General features: G+C 64.6%; 1 protein-coding gene across 4 annotated transcripts; it reads right to left on the bottom strand.

Moving 5' to 3' along the window:
* Nucleotides 1-1,126: 1,126 nt before the first annotated feature.
* JPH4 (junctophilin 4) lies at nucleotides 1,127-19,617 on the bottom strand. 4 transcript variants are annotated; one of them, XM_075915980.1, is made up of 6 exons: nucleotides 19,277-19,617; nucleotides 15,316-17,190; nucleotides 12,706-13,495; nucleotides 10,853-10,995; nucleotides 10,098-10,609; nucleotides 1,127-2,535 (listed from the first exon to the last, which is right to left on the bottom strand). In XM_075915980.1, the coding sequence occupies exons 2-6, from the start codon at nucleotides 15,692-15,694 to the stop codon at nucleotides 2,455-2,457; spliced, it is 1,905 nt and encodes a 634-aa protein (XP_075772095.1). In that variant the 5' UTR covers nucleotides 15,695-17,190; nucleotides 19,277-19,617; the 3' UTR covers nucleotides 1,127-2,454. The 4 variants fall into 4 exon arrangements, with proteins under 4 accessions (XP_075772095.1, XP_075772097.1, XP_075772094.1 ...); XM_075915982.1 differs by having other exon boundaries at nucleotides 1,128-2,535; nucleotides 10,853-10,971; nucleotides 19,277-19,609; XM_075915979.1 differs by having other exon boundaries at nucleotides 1,129-2,535; nucleotides 10,098-10,612; nucleotides 19,277-19,605.
* Between the last annotated feature and the right edge of the window lie 834 nt (nucleotides 19,618-20,451).

Genomic DNA, 20,451 nt, shown 5'->3' with positions numbered 1-20,451 from the left:
GGTAGCGGAGGAGGGAAGATGAAGGGGCGTTGCTGGGGGGAGAGGGCAGGGGGGCGGCCTGGGGGGTGCAGGGGAAGGGGGACATGGGGGCAGATGGGGGGCTGGCTGGGGGGCAGAGAAGGGAGGAAACCATGAATTCCCAGTGGTTCTTCCTCTACTGCTCCCCCATAAGTCCCCCCCCGGTGCTTCTTGCCTCCAGCCCGCCCTGCCCTTGGGACCGCCCCCTTGGGGGCGGGGGGGCCTTGCCTGCCGGGCTCCTCGTGTGTGGCCGGGACGTTTGCAGGGTCTTGCTCTGGGGGGGCCAACGCCGGGCGGGGACCCAGCCTGGGGCTTCACTGCACGGGGGATATTTACAGGGTTTGTGTGTCGGGCCGGGGGGCCCTGCTAGTGCCCCATGCCCTGCACAGGCCCCCCCATCAAAGGGGGCTGGGCTAGTCGTCCCCCCGCCCCAAGAGCTGGAGATGGGACGCAGACATGTGGGGCAGCCGGTTGGACACAGGATGTAGCCTCGATGGGAAGTCCAGCCCCGAAACAGCCCCCTTGCGCCCAGCCGTACCGTGCCCCCAAATGGGAATGGGGATCCAGCTGGGGGAGTCAGGCCGCCTGGGGTCCAGGAGTCAGGGCTAGTGGTCAGAGCCAGGCCGCCCTGGGGTCCAGGAGTCAGGGCTAGTGGTCAGAGCCAGGCCGCCTGGGGTCCAGGAGTCAGGGCTAGTGGTCAGAGCCAGGCTGCCTGGGGTCCAGGAGTCAGGGCTAGTGGTCAGAGCCAGGCCGCCTGGGGTCCAGGAGTCAGGGCTAGTGGTCAGAGCCAGGCCGCCTGGGGTCCAGGAGTCAGGGCTAGTGGTCAGAGCCAGCCGCCTGGGGTCCAGGAGTCAGGGCTAGTGGTCAGAGCCAGGCCGCCTGGGGTCCAGCCGTAGGGACTAGTGGTCAGAGCCAGGCCGCCCTGGGGTCCAGCCGTAGGGACTAGTGGTCAGAGCCAGGCCGCCTGGGGTCCAGCCGTAGGGACTAGTGGTCAGAGCCAGGCCGCCTGGGGTCTAGCCGTAGGGACTAGTGGTCAGAGCCAGGCCGCCTGGGGTCCAGCCGTAGGGACTAGTGGTCAGAGCCAGGCCGCCTGGGCTCGCGCCGTGAGAGAAGACCGCTCCTGTCTGTCTCCCCCTTTTTTATTAATATATTTTTATTAAATGTCTCGTTTGAAATCTGCAATCCCAAAGACACGCTATAGAAATATCCAGTGGAAAAGGCAGTCGGGGAGGGGGACGCTGGAGCAAGGCCCGGGCGAGGGAGGAGAAAGCCAGCGGGGAGGGAGGTTAGAAAACGGTGGGGATTGGATTTGAGTATACACATTCCCAATACACTGAGCATCCTCATGCATTTTCCGGGGGACCGAGGGGGAAATTCCTGCCAGGGGGTGCCCCCCAACTTCCTGACCCTGCCAGGGCTGGTTGGAAGGAATGTATCCCCACACAACTGTAGAGCCCCCCTCTAAGTCAATATGTATCTGGGGGTATCATTGCTTTCCCCTCCTGCGGTCAGGCAGGACCCTCTAGCTCCACTCATTGGCCTAAATTGTATCGCCCCGCCTTCCAGAAGGCGGGACTTCCTGCTTTTTTCCACCCTCAGTAAGGCAAGACTTCCTGTATTGCACATCACGTCCCTTTAAAAAGGTTGGACTTCCTGTCCCACCCCTCTGGCTGAGCATCCTCTCACTGCAGAGGGCGGAACTTCCTGAATTGCACATCACGTCCCCACAAAAGGCAGGACTTCCTGTTTCACCCCTTGGGGAAGGGGTCCCTACCCCCACTTCCTTTATTGCACTCTCACATCCCTGCAGAAGGCGGGATTTCCTGCGGGGTGGGTCTCCCGAAGGAGGAATATCTCCACCCTCTAGAAGATGGTGTTCTGCAACCACCAGGTCTCTGCTAAACCCTCTAGAAGGCAGGACTTCCTGTCTGACCTCTTTAGAACCATTCTCCCAAAGGCGGGACTTCCTCTTTTGCCCCACTAGGGGTAGCAGCTGCCCTTCGCAACCCTGCACCCAGACCGAACTCCCCCCCCGTGGCAGGATCATCCCCTTCGCCCCCTTGTTAATTTTTTAACTAGTTATTTCATTCAGACGCAGCAAGAAAACAATTGTTAAAAAAAGCGGAAATAAAAGTTCCCCGTTTCTTTTGGGAGGGGCGGGGAGAGCGCGGCCCCCTGCTGGGATTCCCCCACATTCCCAGCCCTGGGGGCCCCCGCCCCAAAAGGAGGAGTGCATTCAGAGGAAAGAAACTTCAAAGGGGGGGTCGTGGTCTCAGACAGAGAAATCAGCTAGAAAGAGCCCTTCGTATGTAAACAATCGAGAGAGGGAGGCGGCAGAGCCGCCCGGAGGCCAGGCCGGCACGAACCAGAGAGGAGGGAGGAGACCAGGGACAGGTGGGGCAGGGGGAGGGGAGAGGGCAGCCCCCCGCCCCCCCCTCAGGTGAGAAGCAGAGAGAACAGGTGAGCCAGGCAGATGTCAATCAACACGACAGCCAGAACCACCAATGGGTGAGCCCCCTGCAAGGCAAAAAGGAGGGGTGAGACATGCCTCGCCACACCTCCCTGCCCCATAGCCCAGCCCACACCCCACCCATTTCCTCCCCCTGCCCCAAACGCACAAATTCCCACTCCACCTCCCCACCCTCTGCCTGACTCCCAGGCCCCCGGCTCTAACCACTAGCCCCGCTGCCCTCACAGAGCGAGTGAGAGAACCTAGCCCCCTCCCCGCTCTAACCACTAGCCCTGCTGCCCTCACAGAGCGAGTGAGAGAACCTAGCCCCCCCCTCCCCGCTCTAACCACTAGCCCTGCTGCCCTCACAGAGCGAGTGAGAGAACCTAGCCCCCCCTCCCCGCTCTAACCACTAGCCCTGCTGCCTCACAGAGCGAGTGAGAGAACCTAGCCCCCCCTCCCCGCTCTAACCACTAGCCCTGCTGCCCTCACAGAGCGAGTGAGAGAACCTAGCCCCCCTCCCCGCTCTAACCACTAGCCCTGCTGCCCTCACAGAGCGAGTGAGAGAACCTAGCCCCCCCTCCCCGCTCTAACCACTAGCCCTGCTGCCCTCACAGAGCGAGTGAGAGAACCTAGCCCCGCCTCCCCGCTCTAACCACTAGCCCTGACTGCCCTCACAGAGCGAGTGAGAGAACCTAGCCCCCCTCCCCGCTCTAACCACTAGCCCTGCTGCCCTCACAGAGCGAGTGAGAGAACCTAGCCCCCCTCCCCGCTCTAACCACTAGCCCTGCTGCCCTCACAGAGCGAGTGAGAGAACCTAGCCCCCCCTCCCCGCTCTACCACTAGCCCTGCTGCCCTCACAGAGCGAGTGAGAGAACTAGCCCCCCTCCCCGCTCTAACCACTAGCCCTGCTGCCCTCACAGAGCGAGTGAGAGAACCTAGCCCCCCTCCCCGCTCTAACCACTAGCCCTGCTGCCCTCACAGAGCGAGTGAGAGAACCTAGCCCCCCCTCCCCGCTCTAACCACTAGCCCTGCTGCCCTCACAGAGCGAGTGAGAGAACCTAGCCCCCCTCCCCGCTCTAAACCACTAGCCCTGCTGCCCTCACAGAGCGAGTGAGAGAACCTAGCCCCCTCCCCGCTCTAACCACTAGCCCTGCTGCCCTCACAGAGCGAGTGAGAGAACCTAGCCCCCCTCCCCGCTCTAACCACTAGCCCTGCTGCCCTCACAGAGCGAGTGAGAGAACCTAGCCCCCCCCCCCCGCTCTAACCACTAGCCCCGCTGCCCTCACAGAGCGAGTGAGAGAACCTAAGCCCCCCTCCCCGCTCTAACCACTAGCCCTGCTGCCCTCACAGAGCGAGTGAGAGAACCTAGCCCCCCCCCTCCCCGCTCTAACCACTAGCCCTGCTGCCCTCACAGAGCGAGTGAGAGAACCTAGCCCCCCCCTCCCCGCTCTAACCACTAGCCTGCTGCCCTCACAGAGCGAGTGAGAGAACCTAGCCCCCCCTCCCCGCTCTAACCACTAGCCCCGCTGCCCTCACAGAGCGAGTGAGAGAACCTAGCCCCCCTCCCCGCTCTAACCACTAGCCCTGCTGCCCTCACAGAGCGAGTGAGAGAACCTAGCCCCCCCTCCCCCCGCTCTAACCACTAGCCCTGCTGCCCTCACAGAGCGAGTGAGAGAACCTAGCCCCCCCTCCCCGCTCTAACCACTAGCCCTGCTGCCCTCACAGAGCGAGTGAGAGAACCTAGCCCCCCCTCCCCGCTCTAACCACTAGCCCTGCTGCCCTCACAGAGCGAGTGAGAGAACCTAAGCCCCCCCTCCCCGCTCTAACCACTAGCCCTGCTGCCCTCACAGAGCGAGTGAGAGAACCTAGCCCCCCCTCCCCGCTCTAACCACTAGCCCTGCTGCCCTCACAGAGCGAGTGAGAGAACCTAGCCCGCCTCCCCGCTCTAACCACTAGCCCTGCTGCCCTCACAGAGCGAGTGAGAGAACCTAGCCCCCCTCCCCGCTCTAACCACTAGCCCTGCTGCCCTCACAGAGCGAGTGAGAGAACCTAGCCCCCCTCCCCGCTCTAACCACTAGCCCTGCTGCCCTCACAGAGCGAGTGAGAGAACCTAGCCCCCCCTCCCCGCTCTAACCACTAGCCCTGCTGCCCTCACAGAGCGAGTGAGAGAACCTAGCCCCCCTCCCCGCTCTAACCACTAGCCCCTGCTGCCCTCACAGAGCGAGTGAGAGAACCTAGCCCCCCCCCCGCTCTAACCACTAGCCCCGCTGCCCTCACAGAGCGAGTGAGAGAACCTAGCCCCCCTCCCCGCTCTAACCACTAGCCCTGCTGCCCTCACAGAGCGAGTGAGAGAACCTAGCCCCCCCCCTCCCCGCTCTAACCACTAGCCCTGCTGCCCTCACAGAGCGAGTGAGAGAACCTAGCCCCCCCCTCCCCGCTCTAACCACTAGCCCTGCTGCCCTCACAGAGCGAGTGAGAGAAACTAGCCCCCCCCCTCCCCGCTCTAACACTAGCCCCGCTGCCCTCACAGAGCGAGTGAGAGAACCTAGCCCCCCTCCCCGCTCTAACCACTAGCCCCTGCTGCCCTCACAGAGCGAGTGAGAGACCTAGCCCCCCCCTCCCCGCTCTAACCACTAGCCCTGCTGCCCTCACAGAGCGAGTGAGAGAACCTAGCCCCCCCTCCCCGCTCTAACCACTAGCCCTGCTGCCCTCACAGAGCGAGTGAGAGAACCTAGCCCCCCCTCCCGCTCTAACCACTAGCCCTGCTGCCCTCACAGAGCGAGTGAGAGAACCTAGCCCCCCCTCCCCCGCTCTAACCACTAGCCCTGCTGCCCTCACAGAGCGAGTGAGAGAACCTAGCCCCCCCTCCCCGCTCTAACCACTAGCCCTGCTGCCCTCACAGAGCGAGTGAGAGAACCTAGCCCCGCCTCCCCGCTCTAACCACTAGCCCTGCTGCCCTCACAGAGCGAGTGAGAGAACCTAGCCCCCCTCCCCGCTCTAACCACTAGCCCTGCTGGCCCTCACAGAGCGAGTGAGAGAACCTAGCCCCCTCCCCGCTCTAACCACTAGCCCTGCTGCCCTCACAGAGCGAGTGAGAGAACCTAGCCCCCCTCCCCGCTCTAACCACTAGCCCTGCTGCCCTCACAGAGCGAGTGAGAGAACCTAGCCCCCCTCCCCGCTCTAACCACTAGCCCTGCTGCCCTCACAGAGCGAGTGAGAGAACCTAGCCCCCCCCCCCCGCTCTAACCACTAGCCCCGCTGCCCTCACAGAGCGAGTGAGAGAACCTAGCCCCCCTCCCCGCTCTAACCACTAGCCCTGCTGCCCTCACAGAGCGAGTGAGAGAACCTAGCCCCCCCCCTCCCCGCTCTAACCACTAGCCCTGCTGCCCTCACAGAGCGAGTGAGAGAACCTAGCCCCCCCCTCCCCGCTCTAACCACTAGCCCTGCTGCCCTCACAGAGCGAGTGAGAGAACCTAGCCCCCCCTCCCCGCTCTAACCACTAGCCCGCTGCCCTCACAGAGCGAGTGAGAGAACCTAGCCCCCCCTCCCCGCTCTAACCACTAGCCCTGCTGCCCTCACAGAGCGAGTGAGAGAACCTAGCCCCCCCCTCCCCGCTCTAACCACTAGCCCCTGCTGCCCTCACAGAGCGAGTGAGAGAACCTAGCCCCCCCTCCCCGCTCTAACCACTAGCCCTGCTGCCCTCACAGAGCGAGTGAGAGAACCTAGCCCCCCCTCCCCGCTCTAACCACTAGCCCTGCTGCCCTCACAGAGCGAGTGAGAGAACCTAGCCCCCCCTCCCCGCTCTAACCACTAGCCCTGCTGCCCTCACAGAGCGAGTGAGAGAACCTAGCCCCCCCTCCCCGCTCTAACCACTAGCCCTGCTGCCCTCACAGAGCGAGTGAGAGAACCTAGCCCCGCCTCCCCGCTCTAACCACTAGCCCTGCTGCCCTCACAGAGCGAGTGAGAGAACCTAGCCCCCCCTCCCCGCTCTAACCACTAGCCCTGCTGCCCTCACAGAGCGAGTGAGAGAACCTAGCCCCCCTCCCCGCTCTAACCACTAGCCCTGCTGCCCTCACAGAGCGAGTGAGAGAACCTAGCCCCCCCTCCCCGCTCTAACCACTAGCCCTGCTGCCCTCACAGAGCGAGTGAGAGAACCTAGCCCCCCCTCCCCGCTCTAACCACTAGCCCTGCTGCCCTCACAGAGCGAGTGAGAGAACCTAGCCCCCCCTCCCCGCTCTAACCACTAGCCCCGTTGCCCTCACAGAGCGAGTGAGAGAACCTAGCCCCCCTCCCCGCTCTAACCACTAGCCCTGCTGCCCTCACAGAGCGAGTGAGAGAACCTAGCCCCCCCCTCCCCGCTCTAACCACTAGCCCTGCTGCCCTCACAGAGCGAGTGAGAGAACCTAGCCCCCCTCCCCGCTCTAACCACTAGCCCTGCTGCCCTCACAGAGCGAGTGAGAGAACCTAGCCCCCCTCTCCGCTCTAACCACTAGCCCTGCTGCCCTCACAGAGCGAGTGAGAGAACCTAGCCCCCCTCCCCGCTCTAACCACTAGCCCTGCTGCCCTCACAGAGCGAGTGAGAGAACCTGGCCCCCCCCTCCCCGCTCTAACCACTAGCCCTGCTGCCCTCACAGAGCGAGTGAGAGAACCTAGCCCCCCCTCCCCGCTCTAACCACTAGCCCCGCTGCCCTCACAGAGCGAGTGAGAGAACCTAGCCCCCCTCCCCGCTCTAACCACTAGCCCTGCTGCCCTCACAGAGCGAGTGAGAGAACCTAGCCCCCCTCCCCGCTCTAACCACTAGCCCTGCTGCCCTCACAGAGCGAGTGAGAGAACCTAGCCCCCCCCTCCCCGCTCTAACCACTAGCCCTGCTGCCCTCACAGAGCGAGTGAGAGAACCTAGCCCCCCCCCCCGCTCTAACCACTAGCCCTGCTGCCCTCACAGAGCGAGTGAGAGAACCTAGCCCCCCCCCGCTCTAACCACTAGCCCTGCTGCCCTCACAGAGCGAGTGAGAGAACCTAGCCCCCCTCCCCGCTCTAACCACTAGCCCTGCTGCCCTCACAGAGCGAGTGAGAGAACCTAGCCCCCCTCCCCGCTCTAACCACTAGCCCTGCTGCCCTCACAGAGCGAGTGAGAGAACCTAGCCCCCCCCTCCCCGCTCTAACCACTAGCCCTGCTGCCCTCACAGAGCGAGTGAGAGAACCTAGCCCCCCTCCCCGCTCTAACCACTAGCCCTGCTGCCCTCACAGAGCGAGTGAGAGAACCTAGCCCCCCCCTCCCCGCTCTAACCACTAGCCCTGCTGCCCTCACAGAGCGAGTGAGAGAACCTAGCCCCCCTCCCCGCTCTAACCACTAGCCCTGCTGCCCTCACAGAGCGAGTGAGAGAACCTAGCCCCCCCTCCCCGCTCTAACCACTAGCCCTGCTGCCCTCACAGAGCGAGTGAGAGAACCTAGACCCCCCCTCCTCGCTCTAACCACTAGCCCTGCTGCCCTCACAGAGCGAGTGAGAGAACCTAGCCCCCCCCTCCCCGCTCTAACCACTAGCCCTGCTGCCCTCACAGAGCGAGTGAGAGAACCTAGCCCCCCTCCCCGCTCTAACCACTAGCCCTGCTGCCCTCACAGAGCGAGTGAGAGAACCTAGCCCCCCTCCCCGCTCTAACCACTAGCCCTGCTGCCCTCACAGAGCGAGTGAGAGAACCTAGCCCCCCTCCCCGCTCTAACCACTAGCCCTGCTGCCCTCACAGAGCGAGTGAGAGAACCTAGCCCCCCTCCCCGCTCTAACCACTAGCCCTGCTGCCCTCACAGAGCGAGTGAGAGAACCTAGCCCCCCCTCCCCGCTCTAACCACTAGCCCTGCTGCCCTCACAGAGCGAGTGAGAGAACCTAGCCCCCCCCTCCCCGCTCTAACCACTAGCCCTGCTGCCCTCACAGAGCGAGTGAGAGAACCTAGCCCCCCTCCCCGCTCTAACCACTAGCCCTGCTGCCCTCACAGAGCGAGTGAGAGAACCTAGCCCCCCTCCCCGCTCTAACCACTAGCCCTGCTGCCCTCACAGAGCGAGTGAGAGAACCTAGCCCCCCCCTCCCCGCTCTAACCACTAGCCCTGCTGCCCTCACAGAGCGAGTGAGAGAACCTAGCCCCCCTCCCCGCTCTAACCACTAGCCCTGCTGCCCTCACAGAGCGAGTGAGAGAACCTAGCCCCCTCTCCCCGCTCTAACCACTAGCCCTGCTGCCCTCACAGAGCGAGTGAGAGAACCTAGCCCCCCCTCCCCGCTCTAACCACTAGCCCTGCTGCCCTCACAGAGCGAGTGAGAGAACCTAGCCCCCCCCTCCCCGCTCTAACCACTAGCCCTGCTGCCCTCACAGAGCGAGTGAGAGAACCTAGCCCCCCTCCCCGCTCTAACCACTAGCCCTGCTGCCCTCACAGAGCGAGTGAGAGAACCTAGCCCCTCTCCCCGCTCTAACCACTAGCCCTGCTGCCCTCACAGAGCGAGTGAGAGAACCTAGCCCCCCCTCCCCGCTCTAACCACTAGCCCTGCTGCCCTCACAGAGCGAGTGAGAGAACCTAGCCCCCCTCCCCGCTCTAACCACTAGCCCTGCTGCCCTCACAGAGCGAGTGAGAGAACCTAGCCCCCCCCTCCCCGCTCTAACCACTAGCCCTGCTGCCCTCACAGAGCGAGTGAGAGAACCTAGCCCCCCCTCCCCGCTCTAACCACTAGCCCTGCTGCCCTCACAGAGCGAGTGAGAGAACCTAGCCCCCCCCTCCCCGCTCTAACCACTAGCCCTGCTGCCCTCACAGAGCGAGTGAGAGAACCTAGCCCCCCTCCCCGCTCTAACCACTAGCCCTGCTGCCCTCACAGAGCGAGTGAGAGAACCTAGCCCCCCCCTCCCCGCTCTAACCACTAGCCCTGCTGCCCTCACAGAGCGAGTGAGAGAACCTAGCCCCCCTCCCCGCTCTAACCACTAGCCCTGCTGCCCTCACAGAGCGAGTGAGAGAACCTAGCCCCCCCCTCCCCGCTCTAACCACTAGCCCTGCTGCCCTCACAGAGCGAGTGAGAGAACCTAGCCCCCCCTCCCCGCTCTAACCACTAGCCCCAACTCTCCGAGCCCGGGAGAAAACCCAGGAGTCCTGGCTCCCCGTCCCCCTGCTCTACCCACTAGCCCCCACTGCCCTCCCCGAGCCAGGGAGGGACCCCAGGAGTCCTGGCTCCCCGGCCCCTCCCTGCTTCAGCCCAGCAGGACCGCGGGCCCCGCCCCAGGGCCGGCCCTCGCCGGCACCCCCACTGCGGCGCTGCTGGGCAGGGCCGAGATGCTGCAGTGGGGCGGGCGGGGATGCCGGCTGGAGGAGGCAGTTGCTATGCGACGGCAGCCAGGACGCCAGCCAATCCCGTGGCGCTTCAGCAGCGGGGCCACGCCCCCCCCCCTCCTGACAGACTGCCGGGTTCTCTCCGGCTCGGCGGGGGGGCTAGTGGTTAGAGCAGGGGGGCTGGGAGCCGGGATTCCTGAGTTCTCTCCTTGGCTCTGGGAGGGCAGTGGGGACTAGTGGTTAGAGCCGGGAGCTGGGACTCTCTCTGGCTCTGGGAGAGGGTGGGGCTCAGGGAGGGGGAGAGATCCCCCCTTTTCCCGTCTTACCTGTCTCACGGCTGCTCCTGTCTCCTTGGCGTCCTGAGCCCCTGCCCCTGAAGGCAGCTTGTCCGGGGGTCCTGCCTCCTCCGGCCCCCGCGGGGGCTCCCCAGTAGCCATGGGGGGACGTTCTTCCTCATAGTCCTCCTCCTCTTCCTCCCGCAGGCTTCCCGAGCTGCCGCTGCGAGGGGAGCCCTCCAGGGGGCGCCGTGGCTCCGCCTCCTCCTCCTCCCCCTCCCACAGCCCCTCTGGGGGGAACCCCGGAGTCCGGGCGGGGAACCTCCGGCACCCCCACTCCTCCTCGGGGTCCGAGGCGTCGGCGGGGGGCAACCGAGGGGGTCCCCCGTTCTCCAGAGGGTGCCAAGTCCGGCGCGGGTCCCCCCGCCAGGGCTGCAGGGGCGTAGGGGGGTAGCTGGGGTCCGGGGTCACATCGGAGGGGGTAACCCCGTTTTCATAGACCCCAGGGCTGTCGTATTCTAACAGGTCCGTGTCGGTGCCTTCTGAGTCCAGGTGGGTCCGGGCTTCTGGGTTCAGGGGGAGAAAGTTGGGGTTCAGAGACGGCAACCCACAGGGTTCATTGCCCCCCCATTCTGCTCCCCCACACTCTGTGAGGAGAATCTGGGCTTTGGGGGGAGAAAGGGGGCACAGGTCAAACCCATCCCCATACAAGCCTGGGGTGTGGGGTGAAGGGCTCCCACAGAGCAGAGACGCAGAGCTGGGGGGGGGCTCCCTCCACTCTGCCCGCCCCCCCCCCCCCAACTCACCAGGGTCATCCAGGACAGGCTGGAGGTCCTGAGCCAGGATCTTGGCTATGCGAGCTGCCTCCCCGGCCTTCTCGGCAGAGGCCAGCGCAGCCACGGCCTTCAGCCGGGCATCGGCCGCCCTGGGGAGAGAGTCGGGGGGGTGTCTGCGAGGGGGGTCATCCCTGGGGCCCCTCCCCGCCCAACCCCCCCAGCCCTCCCACCCTCCTCTGCAACCCTTCCTGGCCCCCTGAAACCACCCGCCCACCTGTACCCCACCTATTCCCCACCCAGCCCCCAACTCCCTCCGCCCTGCTCCCCCTCCCCCTCCCTGCCCTTCCCCCACCAGCAGCCTCTCTGCACCCCCCCATCCTCCTCCCCTGGTCCATGCCCAGTGGATGCTGCTGCTCCGCTGTTTCCACAGCAACCGCCAGCCAATGGCAGTTACCGTCACCCAGTTGCCTAGGAGACCAGGCAGCCTCTGCCAGGCGCTTGCACACACTGCATGGAACCTGTCTTTCCCCACCCCCATCCCTCCACCATGCCCTGGCTGGGGATGGCAACAAAGCGGGGGGGGGGGGGGGGGGGGGGGAGAAGAAAGAAAGAAAGAAAGAAAGAAAGAAAGAAAGAAAGAAAGAAAGAGGGAGGGAGGGAGGGAGGGAGGGAGGGAACACACCAGACAGTGAAAGAAAGAATTAGCACAAGGCTGCAAGAGAAGGGGAGCGCCGAAGGGAGAGAGAGAAGAGCAAACTCCAGACAGAGAGGAGCTGTGGTATCTGTTTGTTGGCAGGGCTAATGTCTCAATTCCTGGGCTGGGCATGGACACAGATTCTGGCAGCCAAGTCTCCTCTGCCCGCCTGCCTGTCTCATGCCAGCTGCAAACCCGATGGTCCCTGAGAAACCACCTCAGTATGGTTGGGAGGGTGGGCCTTGCCCTCCAGCACCCCAATCTCAGCAAGGCCTCCGCACTATTCTCCAAACCACCCGGTCTCTTCTCCATCTGGGCCAACAGGACAGTTTGCAAGATGGCCGCCCCAGCTGGGGTCATTAGAACCAACTTTCAACATGGTCGCCTCAGCTGGGGTCATTAGAACCAACTTTCAACATGGTCGCCTCAGCTGGGGTCATTAGAACCAACTTTCAAGATGGCCACCCAGTTGGGTTGGGTTGAGCCAATTTTCAAGATGGCCACCCAGTTGGGTTGGGTTGAGCCAATTTTCAAGATGGCCACCCAGTTGGGTTGGGTTGAGCCAATTTTCAAGATGGCCACCCAGTTGGGTTGGGTTGAGCCAATTTTCAAGATGGCCACCCAGTTGGGTTGGGTTGGCTTGAGTCCACTTTCAAGATGGCTGCCAGTAACCCCCTCGTGACCTCTCCCCATCATTGGACAGAGGTCCCCCTTCTGGGGCAGGAAGTGAAGGTTCAGGGAGGGGAGGAAATGGCAGTAGGGGAAGGGGAGGGCTGCAGGACAAGAGGTCGCTCCACCCCATGTCGATGGCGGAGGTTGGCTTTGGGCCTTCTGCGGCCCACAAGACCTAGCTGAAGTCTGGGCCTTGCCTAGATTTGTAGCCAGAAGGAAAGGCATGTTCGGGCATGTTTCTGACCAGGGAATCGAAGGACCTAAAGGGAGGCCGCCTGCCCAGTCCTATTTGGACCCCAATTCAGACCAGACCCATGAAGACCAAGTCAAGCCCAGCCCCACTATGGCCTCCCCTGCCTTCCCCCTACATCCCCTGCCCCCTCGCTCCCCTTACCACCCTCCACTTCTCCATGTGCCCCATTCTCCTGTGTCTCTGCATACCTTCGCCCCTCCAAATTCCCCCACAGGTGCCCACCTCCCCCCCGCCTTCCCCAGAGCCTTCCGTCCGCTGGCTGACCTGGTGGCCGCCATCTCTTGCTTCTGCCTGGCCAGGCTGACGGCCCGGCGGGCCATCTCCACCGCCCGGTCCACCTTCTCCTTCACCTTGCTGCGCCGGAGCGGGATGAGGTTCTTCACCTTCCCGCTCACCAGCCGGTTGAGCTTGTACTTGCCCTCTTCCTTGGTGCCGTCGGGGTAGGTAGTGCGCCCGTAGCCATGCCGCCGGTTCCCCAGCCACTCGCCCTCGTAGCGCAGCCCGTTGGAGCGCCGGCTCACCCCGTAGCCGCTGCGCCGGTCGGCCCGCCACTCCCCGGCGTACACCTCGGTGGAGGAGCCCTCGATGGCCAAGCGCGAAGGCATCTCGGGGGGCTCGGTCTCGGCGTAGCTCAGGGTGGTGGCTTCGCTCCCGGTCGAGCTCACCCCAGCTTCGCTCTTCAGTGAGCCCCGCTTGCTCCCTAGGGAGGCTTTGGACTCGGCCCGGCGCACCCGCAGGCCGCTCAGCAGCAGGGAGCGCCGGAAGAAGCCTCCCGTCTTCTTCTTGGCCCCCTTGGGGAAGTCCGGGTCGCCGGGGAAGGCCAGCACAAAGCCACCCCGGGAGCCCGAGGCCGGGCTGTCCCCCGGGAGCAACGGAGGAGGCAGGGGAGGTGGAGGCAGGGCAGGAGGGGGCACGCCGGGCTCAGGGTCGCTGCGGAGGGACTCCAGAGAGGTGCGGCGCAGGGAGCACACCAAGGCAGCCTGGCGGTAGGGGACGCTCTGGCGGACACCGTAGCCGTGCCGTTTGCCAGCTTGCCACTGGCCCTGGTAGGTGCCTGCAAAGGAGGACGCAGGGCTGGGTTAGAGCAGGGTGGGGGAAACCAGGGGATGGGGAACAGTGCTCACAGCTGGGCAGGTGGGGTAGGACGAGACAGTGGAACAGGGCGGTTGGAGAAATGGAGAGCAGGTAGAATCACAGGGATAGAGAGGTGGGTTGTGGAGCAAGGGGGTGGGTGGAAAGATGGAGGGAGGTGGACCTGGGTGGGTGGACCTGCAGGGACAGGCGTTGGATAGTAGGGAGATGGAGGGATGGTGGGCGGGTGTTTGGATCGATGGATGGGTGGGTAGATGGGGGGATGGATGGGTTGGTGGGTGGGTGGATGGATGGATTGATAGATGAGTAGATGGGTGGGTGGGAGGGTGGATGGATTGATAGATAAGTAGATGGGTGGGTGGGAGGGTGGGGAGGCGGATGGATGGATGGCTGGATGGGTGGTTGGATCGATGGATGGGTGGGTAGATGGATAGATGGGTAGATGGATGGGTGGACGGAGAGATGGATGAATGCATGGTTGGGTGGGTGGGCGGTTGGATGGATAGATGGTTCAGTGGGTGATTGGGTGGATGGATGGATAGATGGTTGGGTGGGCGGTCGGGTGGATGTGTGGGTGGGTGGATGGACAGATGGTGGTTGGGTGGATGCGTGGGAGGGTGGATGGATAGATGGTTGAGTGGGTGATTGGGTGGATGGATGGATAGATGGATGGGTGGGCGGTTGGGTGGATGCGTGGGAGGGTGGATGGACAGATGATTGAGTGGGCAGTTGGGTGGATGCGTGGGAGAGTGGATGGATAGATGGTTGGGTGGGCGGTCGGGTGGATGCGTGGGTGGGTGGATGGACAGATGGTTGGGTGGATGCGTGGGAGGGTGGATGGATAGATGGTTGGGTGGGCGGTTGGGTGGATGTGTGGGAGGGTGGATGGATAGATGGTTGGGTGGGCGGTTGGGTGGATGCGTGGGAGGGTGGATGGATAGATGGTTGGGTGGGTGGGCGGTTGGGTGGATGCGTGGGAGGGTGGATGGATAGATGGTTGGGTGGGCGGTTGGGTGGATGCATGGGAGGGTGGATGGATAGATGGTTGGGTGGGTGGGCGGTCGGGTGGATGCGTGGGAGGGTGGATGGATAGATGGTTGGGTGGGCGGTCGGGTGGATGCGTGGGTGGGTGGATGGACAGATGGTTGGGTGGGTGGGCGGTCGGGTGGATGCGTGGGAGGGTGGATGGATAGATGGTTGGGTGGGCGGTTGGGTGGATGCATGGGAGAGTGGATGGATAGATGGTTGGGTGGGCGGTCGGGTGGATGCGTGTGTGGGTGGATGGACAGATGGTTGGGTGGGCAGTTGGGTGGATGCGTGGGAGGGTGGATGGATAGATGGTTCGGTGGGTGGTTGGGTGGATGCGTGGGAGGGTGGATGGATAGATGGTTGGGTGGGTGGGCGGTTGGGTGGATGCGTGGGAGGGTGGATGGATAGATGGTTCGGTGGGTGGTTGGGTGGATGCGTGGGAGGGTGGATGGATAGATGGTTGGGTGGGTGGGCGGTTGGGTGGATGCGTGGGAGGGTGGATGGATAGATGGTTGGGTGGGCGGTTGGGTGGATGCGTGGGAGAGTGGATGGATAGATGGGTGGGTGGGTGGCTGGCTGGAGGCGGGGTGAGCATGTGCAATACATGACAGGGGAGCGGACTACGCGTCGGACTGTGCCCGGACCTGGCTGGAGGGGGACACACCAACCCATCTACAGATGGTGGGAGCGTGAGACCGGCTAGCTGGACACAACCCCTTCCCTCCCTCCCGGCCCCGCGAGCCGGCGCCTCACCTCCGTCGGCGTAGGTCTCAGTGCCGTAGCCGTCCTGCAGCCCGTCCCGCCACATGCCCTCGTAGGTGACCCCGGAGTGGCTCTCCCAGACGCCAGCCCGGCCCTTCAGCCCGTGGCTCCATTCTCCCTTGTAACACCACTTGCTCTTGCGTTCCACGCCCAGCCCTTCCCGCTTCCCCTGGCTCCAGTGGCCCTGGTAGGTGTTGCCACTGGGCCAGGTGTAGACGCCCAGGGACTCGAAGCCCCGCCGCCACTGCCCGCTGTACTCGCCCTGCGCCCCAGGGCCAGTGCAGACCCCGTACCCGTGCGCCCGGCCCTCCTGCCAGTCCCCCACGTAGCAGCCGCCATCATCAAACTCGAACCTGCCCCCGTGGGACATGCATGTAACGGGGCCCCGCCTCCCCCGGCGCCAGCTACCCACAGGGCCCTGCGCTCATCGCCGGGGCCAGCCCCACAGCACAGGGCTGGCTCTAGGTAGCGCCGCCGGGCATGGGGAGGCACCGACAGCCTCCCCTGCTAGCCGGCTGGCCGCGTCAAGGCGGCATTTGAAGTAGCAACTACCACTCCTCCAACAGGCGCACAATGGGGCAACAGCCTCACGTCAGTCCCACAGTTCTTCCCCTACAGCTGGAGCGAGGTCCCAGAGTTTGCCACCTCCTGGCCAGCCTACAGTTGCACACCACTCCTGGAGATCCCAGGCTTCGCTGTCTACTCGTGAGCGGTGTAGCTACAGGTGCACAGAGAACCAGGGGGGTTCTCTTCCTACAGGTGGGCAGTGGAACTACAGCTGTGAGACAGTCCTGCGGTTCTCCACCGCCAGGCACATGGTGGGTGCGTTTACAGTCGGACAACTGATCTCCATGTCCTCCGGCTACAGGTGTGTATCTGAGCTGCCGTCACACACAAATCCCAGACATCTTCACCAACAACCATTCAGTGGAGAAAACTGTAGCGAGATCCTGGAGCTGTCTCCTCCAGGTGTACGGCAGTTACCGTGGAACAAAAGCCCTAGGCTTCTCCATCTACACATGTAAAGTGAGGGTCAATCAGACAGCAGTCCCAGGTGGGTGGTTGCTTCAACACCTGCAGTCATCGAGGTATGGCTGTCTGGTGCCCTACAGTCGGACTACAGCCTGTCACTCTGTAGCTACTGGGGTACGAAGGCTGTCTGATTACACCTGTATGTGGCTCCTGGAGTTCTCTGGTCACAATTATAGTGTGGCCCTGAAGTACGCGTGTTACAGGTGGACAGTGGTCTCCAAATCTACAGTGACTTTGTTCTGACTGTGCGTTGCCATCCTAAGACCTGGGACTCCCTGTATTTTACAGGCAGATGAGAGCTGGGAGTTCTCTGGCTACAGGTGTGCAACAGTCCTTGCTTTCTCCAGCTACAGGCATCTGATGAGTCCAGGGGTCTCGTGACAGGCGGTCTCTCTGTTCAGTAGCTACTGGTGTAGAATGATCCTTATGTTTGTGGCTACAGGTGTACAGCTGTCTCAGGGTTCTCCAGTTACAGGCGGTCAGCAGTCCTGGAGTTTTCTGGCTACAGGTGGACAGTGATTCTGGAGTTCTCTGCTGACAGGTATAGAGCAGGGACTGTACTTCTCCAGCTACAGGCAGACAGTGGTTGGTTCTCTGACTACAGGCCGATAGAGTCCCAGTGACAGCGGTGCTGTAACTTGGAATCGTTGGTGTTCCACAGCCCTGGAGTTCCCCAACTACAGGTGTACAGCCTCCAACAGGTGTGGCGCAGACCTGACTACAGATGGCGGGATGTGCTCCCAGTGCCCTGGCTCAGAGAGGCTCCGGATGTTCCCAGGACACAGACGAGATGTGTGGGGTGTGGATTGCAGCTGGCCTCATGCTATGGGGCACCTACAAGGAAGGAAGGTGAGAGCATGGTTGGGGGAGGGTGAGAGGAACAACCAGACTCCTGACTTAGCAACAGGCAGCCTGAAAAAGACACCCAGACCAGGCCCCCCACAGCAGCCCCCATCCCCTGCAGCAGGGAGTGGCAGGGAACATACACCCCGCACCCTCCAAACAGCCACCATGCCACAAAGAGGTCCATGGGAGAGAGGGATCCCACAGAGGGGTGTGTGGCACCTGACAAATGGGGTACGTTCTGGAGGGGTGCGTGGGGTGGACAGACAGAGGGGGTGTGGGGATGGACAGGCAAGGGAAGGACAGACAGATGGAGATGCGTATGGGGATGGACTGACAGATGGAGGGGCGCAGGGAGGGACAGACAAAGAGACGGGCGCACGGGGAGGGATGGACGAACAGACAGAGAGGCGCACGGGGAGGGCCAGACAGACAGACAGGCACACCGGGAGGGACGGACAGATGGACAGACAAGTGCACGGGCGGGAGGACAGACAGACAGAGGGGCGCATGGGGAGGAAGGGTCAGAAAGAGGGGCGCATGGAGACAGACAGAGAGGCACATGGGGAGGGATGGACAGATGGACGTGTGGGGACAGACAGGTGGACAGAGGGACAGATAGGTACATTGGGAGGGACAGACGGACGGACAGAGGGGTGCATGGGGATGGACGGACGGACAGACAGAGGGGCGCCGGGGGAGGGATGGACAGACAGGTGGAGAGAGGGACAGAGGGGCGAGTGGGGACGGACAGACAGACAGAGGGACTCCAGGGGAGGGAGGGTGGACAGGGGGACAGAGGGGCACCAGGGGATGGGTGGATGGGGGACAGACAGGCAGACAGGGGACAGACGGAGGGACGGGGGCGGACGGGGGACAGACGGGCGGACAAAAGGGCGCCGGGGGATGGGTGGATGGGGGACAGACAGGCAGACAGGGGACAGATGGGTGGACAGAGGGGCGCCGGGGGACAGGCGGACAGAGGGATAGAGGGGTGCGGAGGGACAGGCGGACGGGGGACAGACGGACAAACAGAGGGGCGCGGGGGCACAGGCAGACGGGGTACAGGCAGACGGGCGGATGGGGACAGACGGATGGGCGGACAGGGTACAGGCGGAGGGGCGGGCAGACGGGGTACAGGCAGAGGGGCGGACAGACGTGCGGACGGGGACAGAGGGACAGACGGGCGGACGGAGACAGGCGGAGTGGCGGACAGACAGGCGGATGGGGTACAGGCGGAGTGGCGGACAGATGGGCAGACGGAGACAGAGGGACAGACGGGCGGACGGGGTACAGGCGGAGGGGCGGGCAGACGGGGACAGAGGGACAGACGGGAGGACGGGGTACAGGCGGAGGGGCGGACAGACGGGCGGACGGGGACAGAGGGACAGACGGGCGGACAGGGTACAGGCAGAGGGGCGGACAGGCGGACGGGGACAGGTGGAGGGGCGGACAGACGGGCAGACGGGGACAGAGGGACAGACGGGCGGAGGGTACAGGCGGAGGGGCGGACGGGGTACAGGCGGAGGGGCGGACAGACGGGCGGACGGGGACAGAGGGACAGACGGGCGGACAGGGTACAGGCGGAGGGGCGGACAGGCGGACGGGGACAGGCGGAGGGGCGGACAGACGGGCAGACGGGGACAGAGGGACAGACGGGCGGAGGGTACAGGCGGGGGGGGGTGGACAGACGGGCGGATGGGGACAGAGGGACAGACGGGCGGACGGGGTACAGGAGGAGGGGCAGACAGACGGGCGGACGGGGTACAGGCGGACAGGCGGACGGGTACAGGCGGAGGGTACAGGCGGACGGGGTACAGGCGGACAGGCGGAGGGTACAGGCGGAGGGGCGGACAGGCGGACGGGGTACAGGCGGACGGGGACAGGCGGACGGTACAGGCGGACAGGCGGACGGGGTACAGGCGGACAGGCGGAGGGTACAGGCGGAGGGGCGGACAGGCGGACGGGGTACAGGCGGACGGGGACAGGCGGAGGGTACAGGCGGACAGGCGGACGGGGTACAGGCGGAGGGGCGGACAGGCGGACGGGGACAGACGGGCGGATCCCGGCTACTCACGGTGCTCGGCGGGCGCGGCCGGGCAGGACCCGCCCCTGCAGCCCCGCGGCCCGGGGGGGGCCCGGCAGCAGCCCCGCGGCGGGGCCGGACACGCCCGAGGGAGCCTCATGGGGCCCCGCCCCGCCCCGGCCGCCGGGAGGGGGAGCGAGCGGGGGGGGAGCGTGGCAGTGCGGGCGGGGGGGGCTGCAGGAGGCCGCCGCTCCGGGGGGGGATCCAGCCGCGGCAGGCGCAGGGCAGCAGCGGAGCCGCCGAGCCGGGCGGCGGCGGGGGGGCGGGGGGAGGCGGAGCGAGGGGGGGCGAGATGCGGAGCCCGGCGAGGGAGGGGAGGCGGCGGCGTATGTCAGGTGGGGGGGGCGCCACAACACGGCCCCCCCCGGGGCACGTAACGTGGGGGTGGGATGCTAGGTAAGCCCCGCCCCTGACTCACCCCCACACGCTGCCCCCCCGGCCCCCCTTAATAGACCCCCAGTGCCCTTCCCCTCCTTCCTTACAGACCCCCTCCCACTCTGCCCCCTCTAGCCCCGTTCCAGACCCCTCCCCCATTACAAACCTCCCCGACCCCTCCCCACTACAGGCCCCCCCACCCCTAGCCTAGACCCCCCCCGGCCCCCCATCTGCCCTCTGACTCCCCTGCACTGCTTTGCCTTGCCCCCTACCCCACGTTCCCTCCCCTCCTCCCCCTATTGGTCACCCCAGGCCCTGCCCCCCAAAGGCAGGGCCCCTGGCTCTCCCTAGCACCCCAAAACCGAGTTCCCCCGCTTCCCCAAATTCCTGCCTCTCGCCCCGGCCCCCAAAGGGGGACCCTGAGAGCCCAGTTCCGGAGGAGTGCCCCCCGTTAGCCATCAGCCCCCGGTCTGGGGTCAGGCCGTCCTGGCGCGGGGCAGGGGGGGCTCAGAGCCGGGAGGGGGCGCCCCCGGCCACCACCACGGTCTCCCCGCGGATGTAGGCGGTGTCAGGGGAGCAGAGGAAGGAGACGAGCCGGCGCAGTCCGATGGGACCCCCAGCCTGGGGAGGAGAGTCAGGGTCAGCGGGGGCGGGGGGATGCTGGATACAGACAGGGGTGGCCTGGGGAGGGAGGGTTGGGAACGGGGGGGGGGATGGCTGGGGGGATGGACAGAGGGACAGAGGGAGGGATGGGTGGGTGGATATGTCTCGGGACGGAGGGAAGGATGGAC

Source organism: Pelodiscus sinensis, unplaced genomic scaffold, assembly GCF_049634645.1.
Source record: "Pelodiscus sinensis isolate JC-2024 unplaced genomic scaffold, ASM4963464v1 ctg215, whole genome shotgun sequence".
NCBI classification, from domain to species: Eukaryota; Metazoa; Chordata; order Testudines; family Trionychidae; genus Pelodiscus; species Pelodiscus sinensis.
This window is presented reverse-complemented; position numbering and strand designations above follow the sequence as displayed.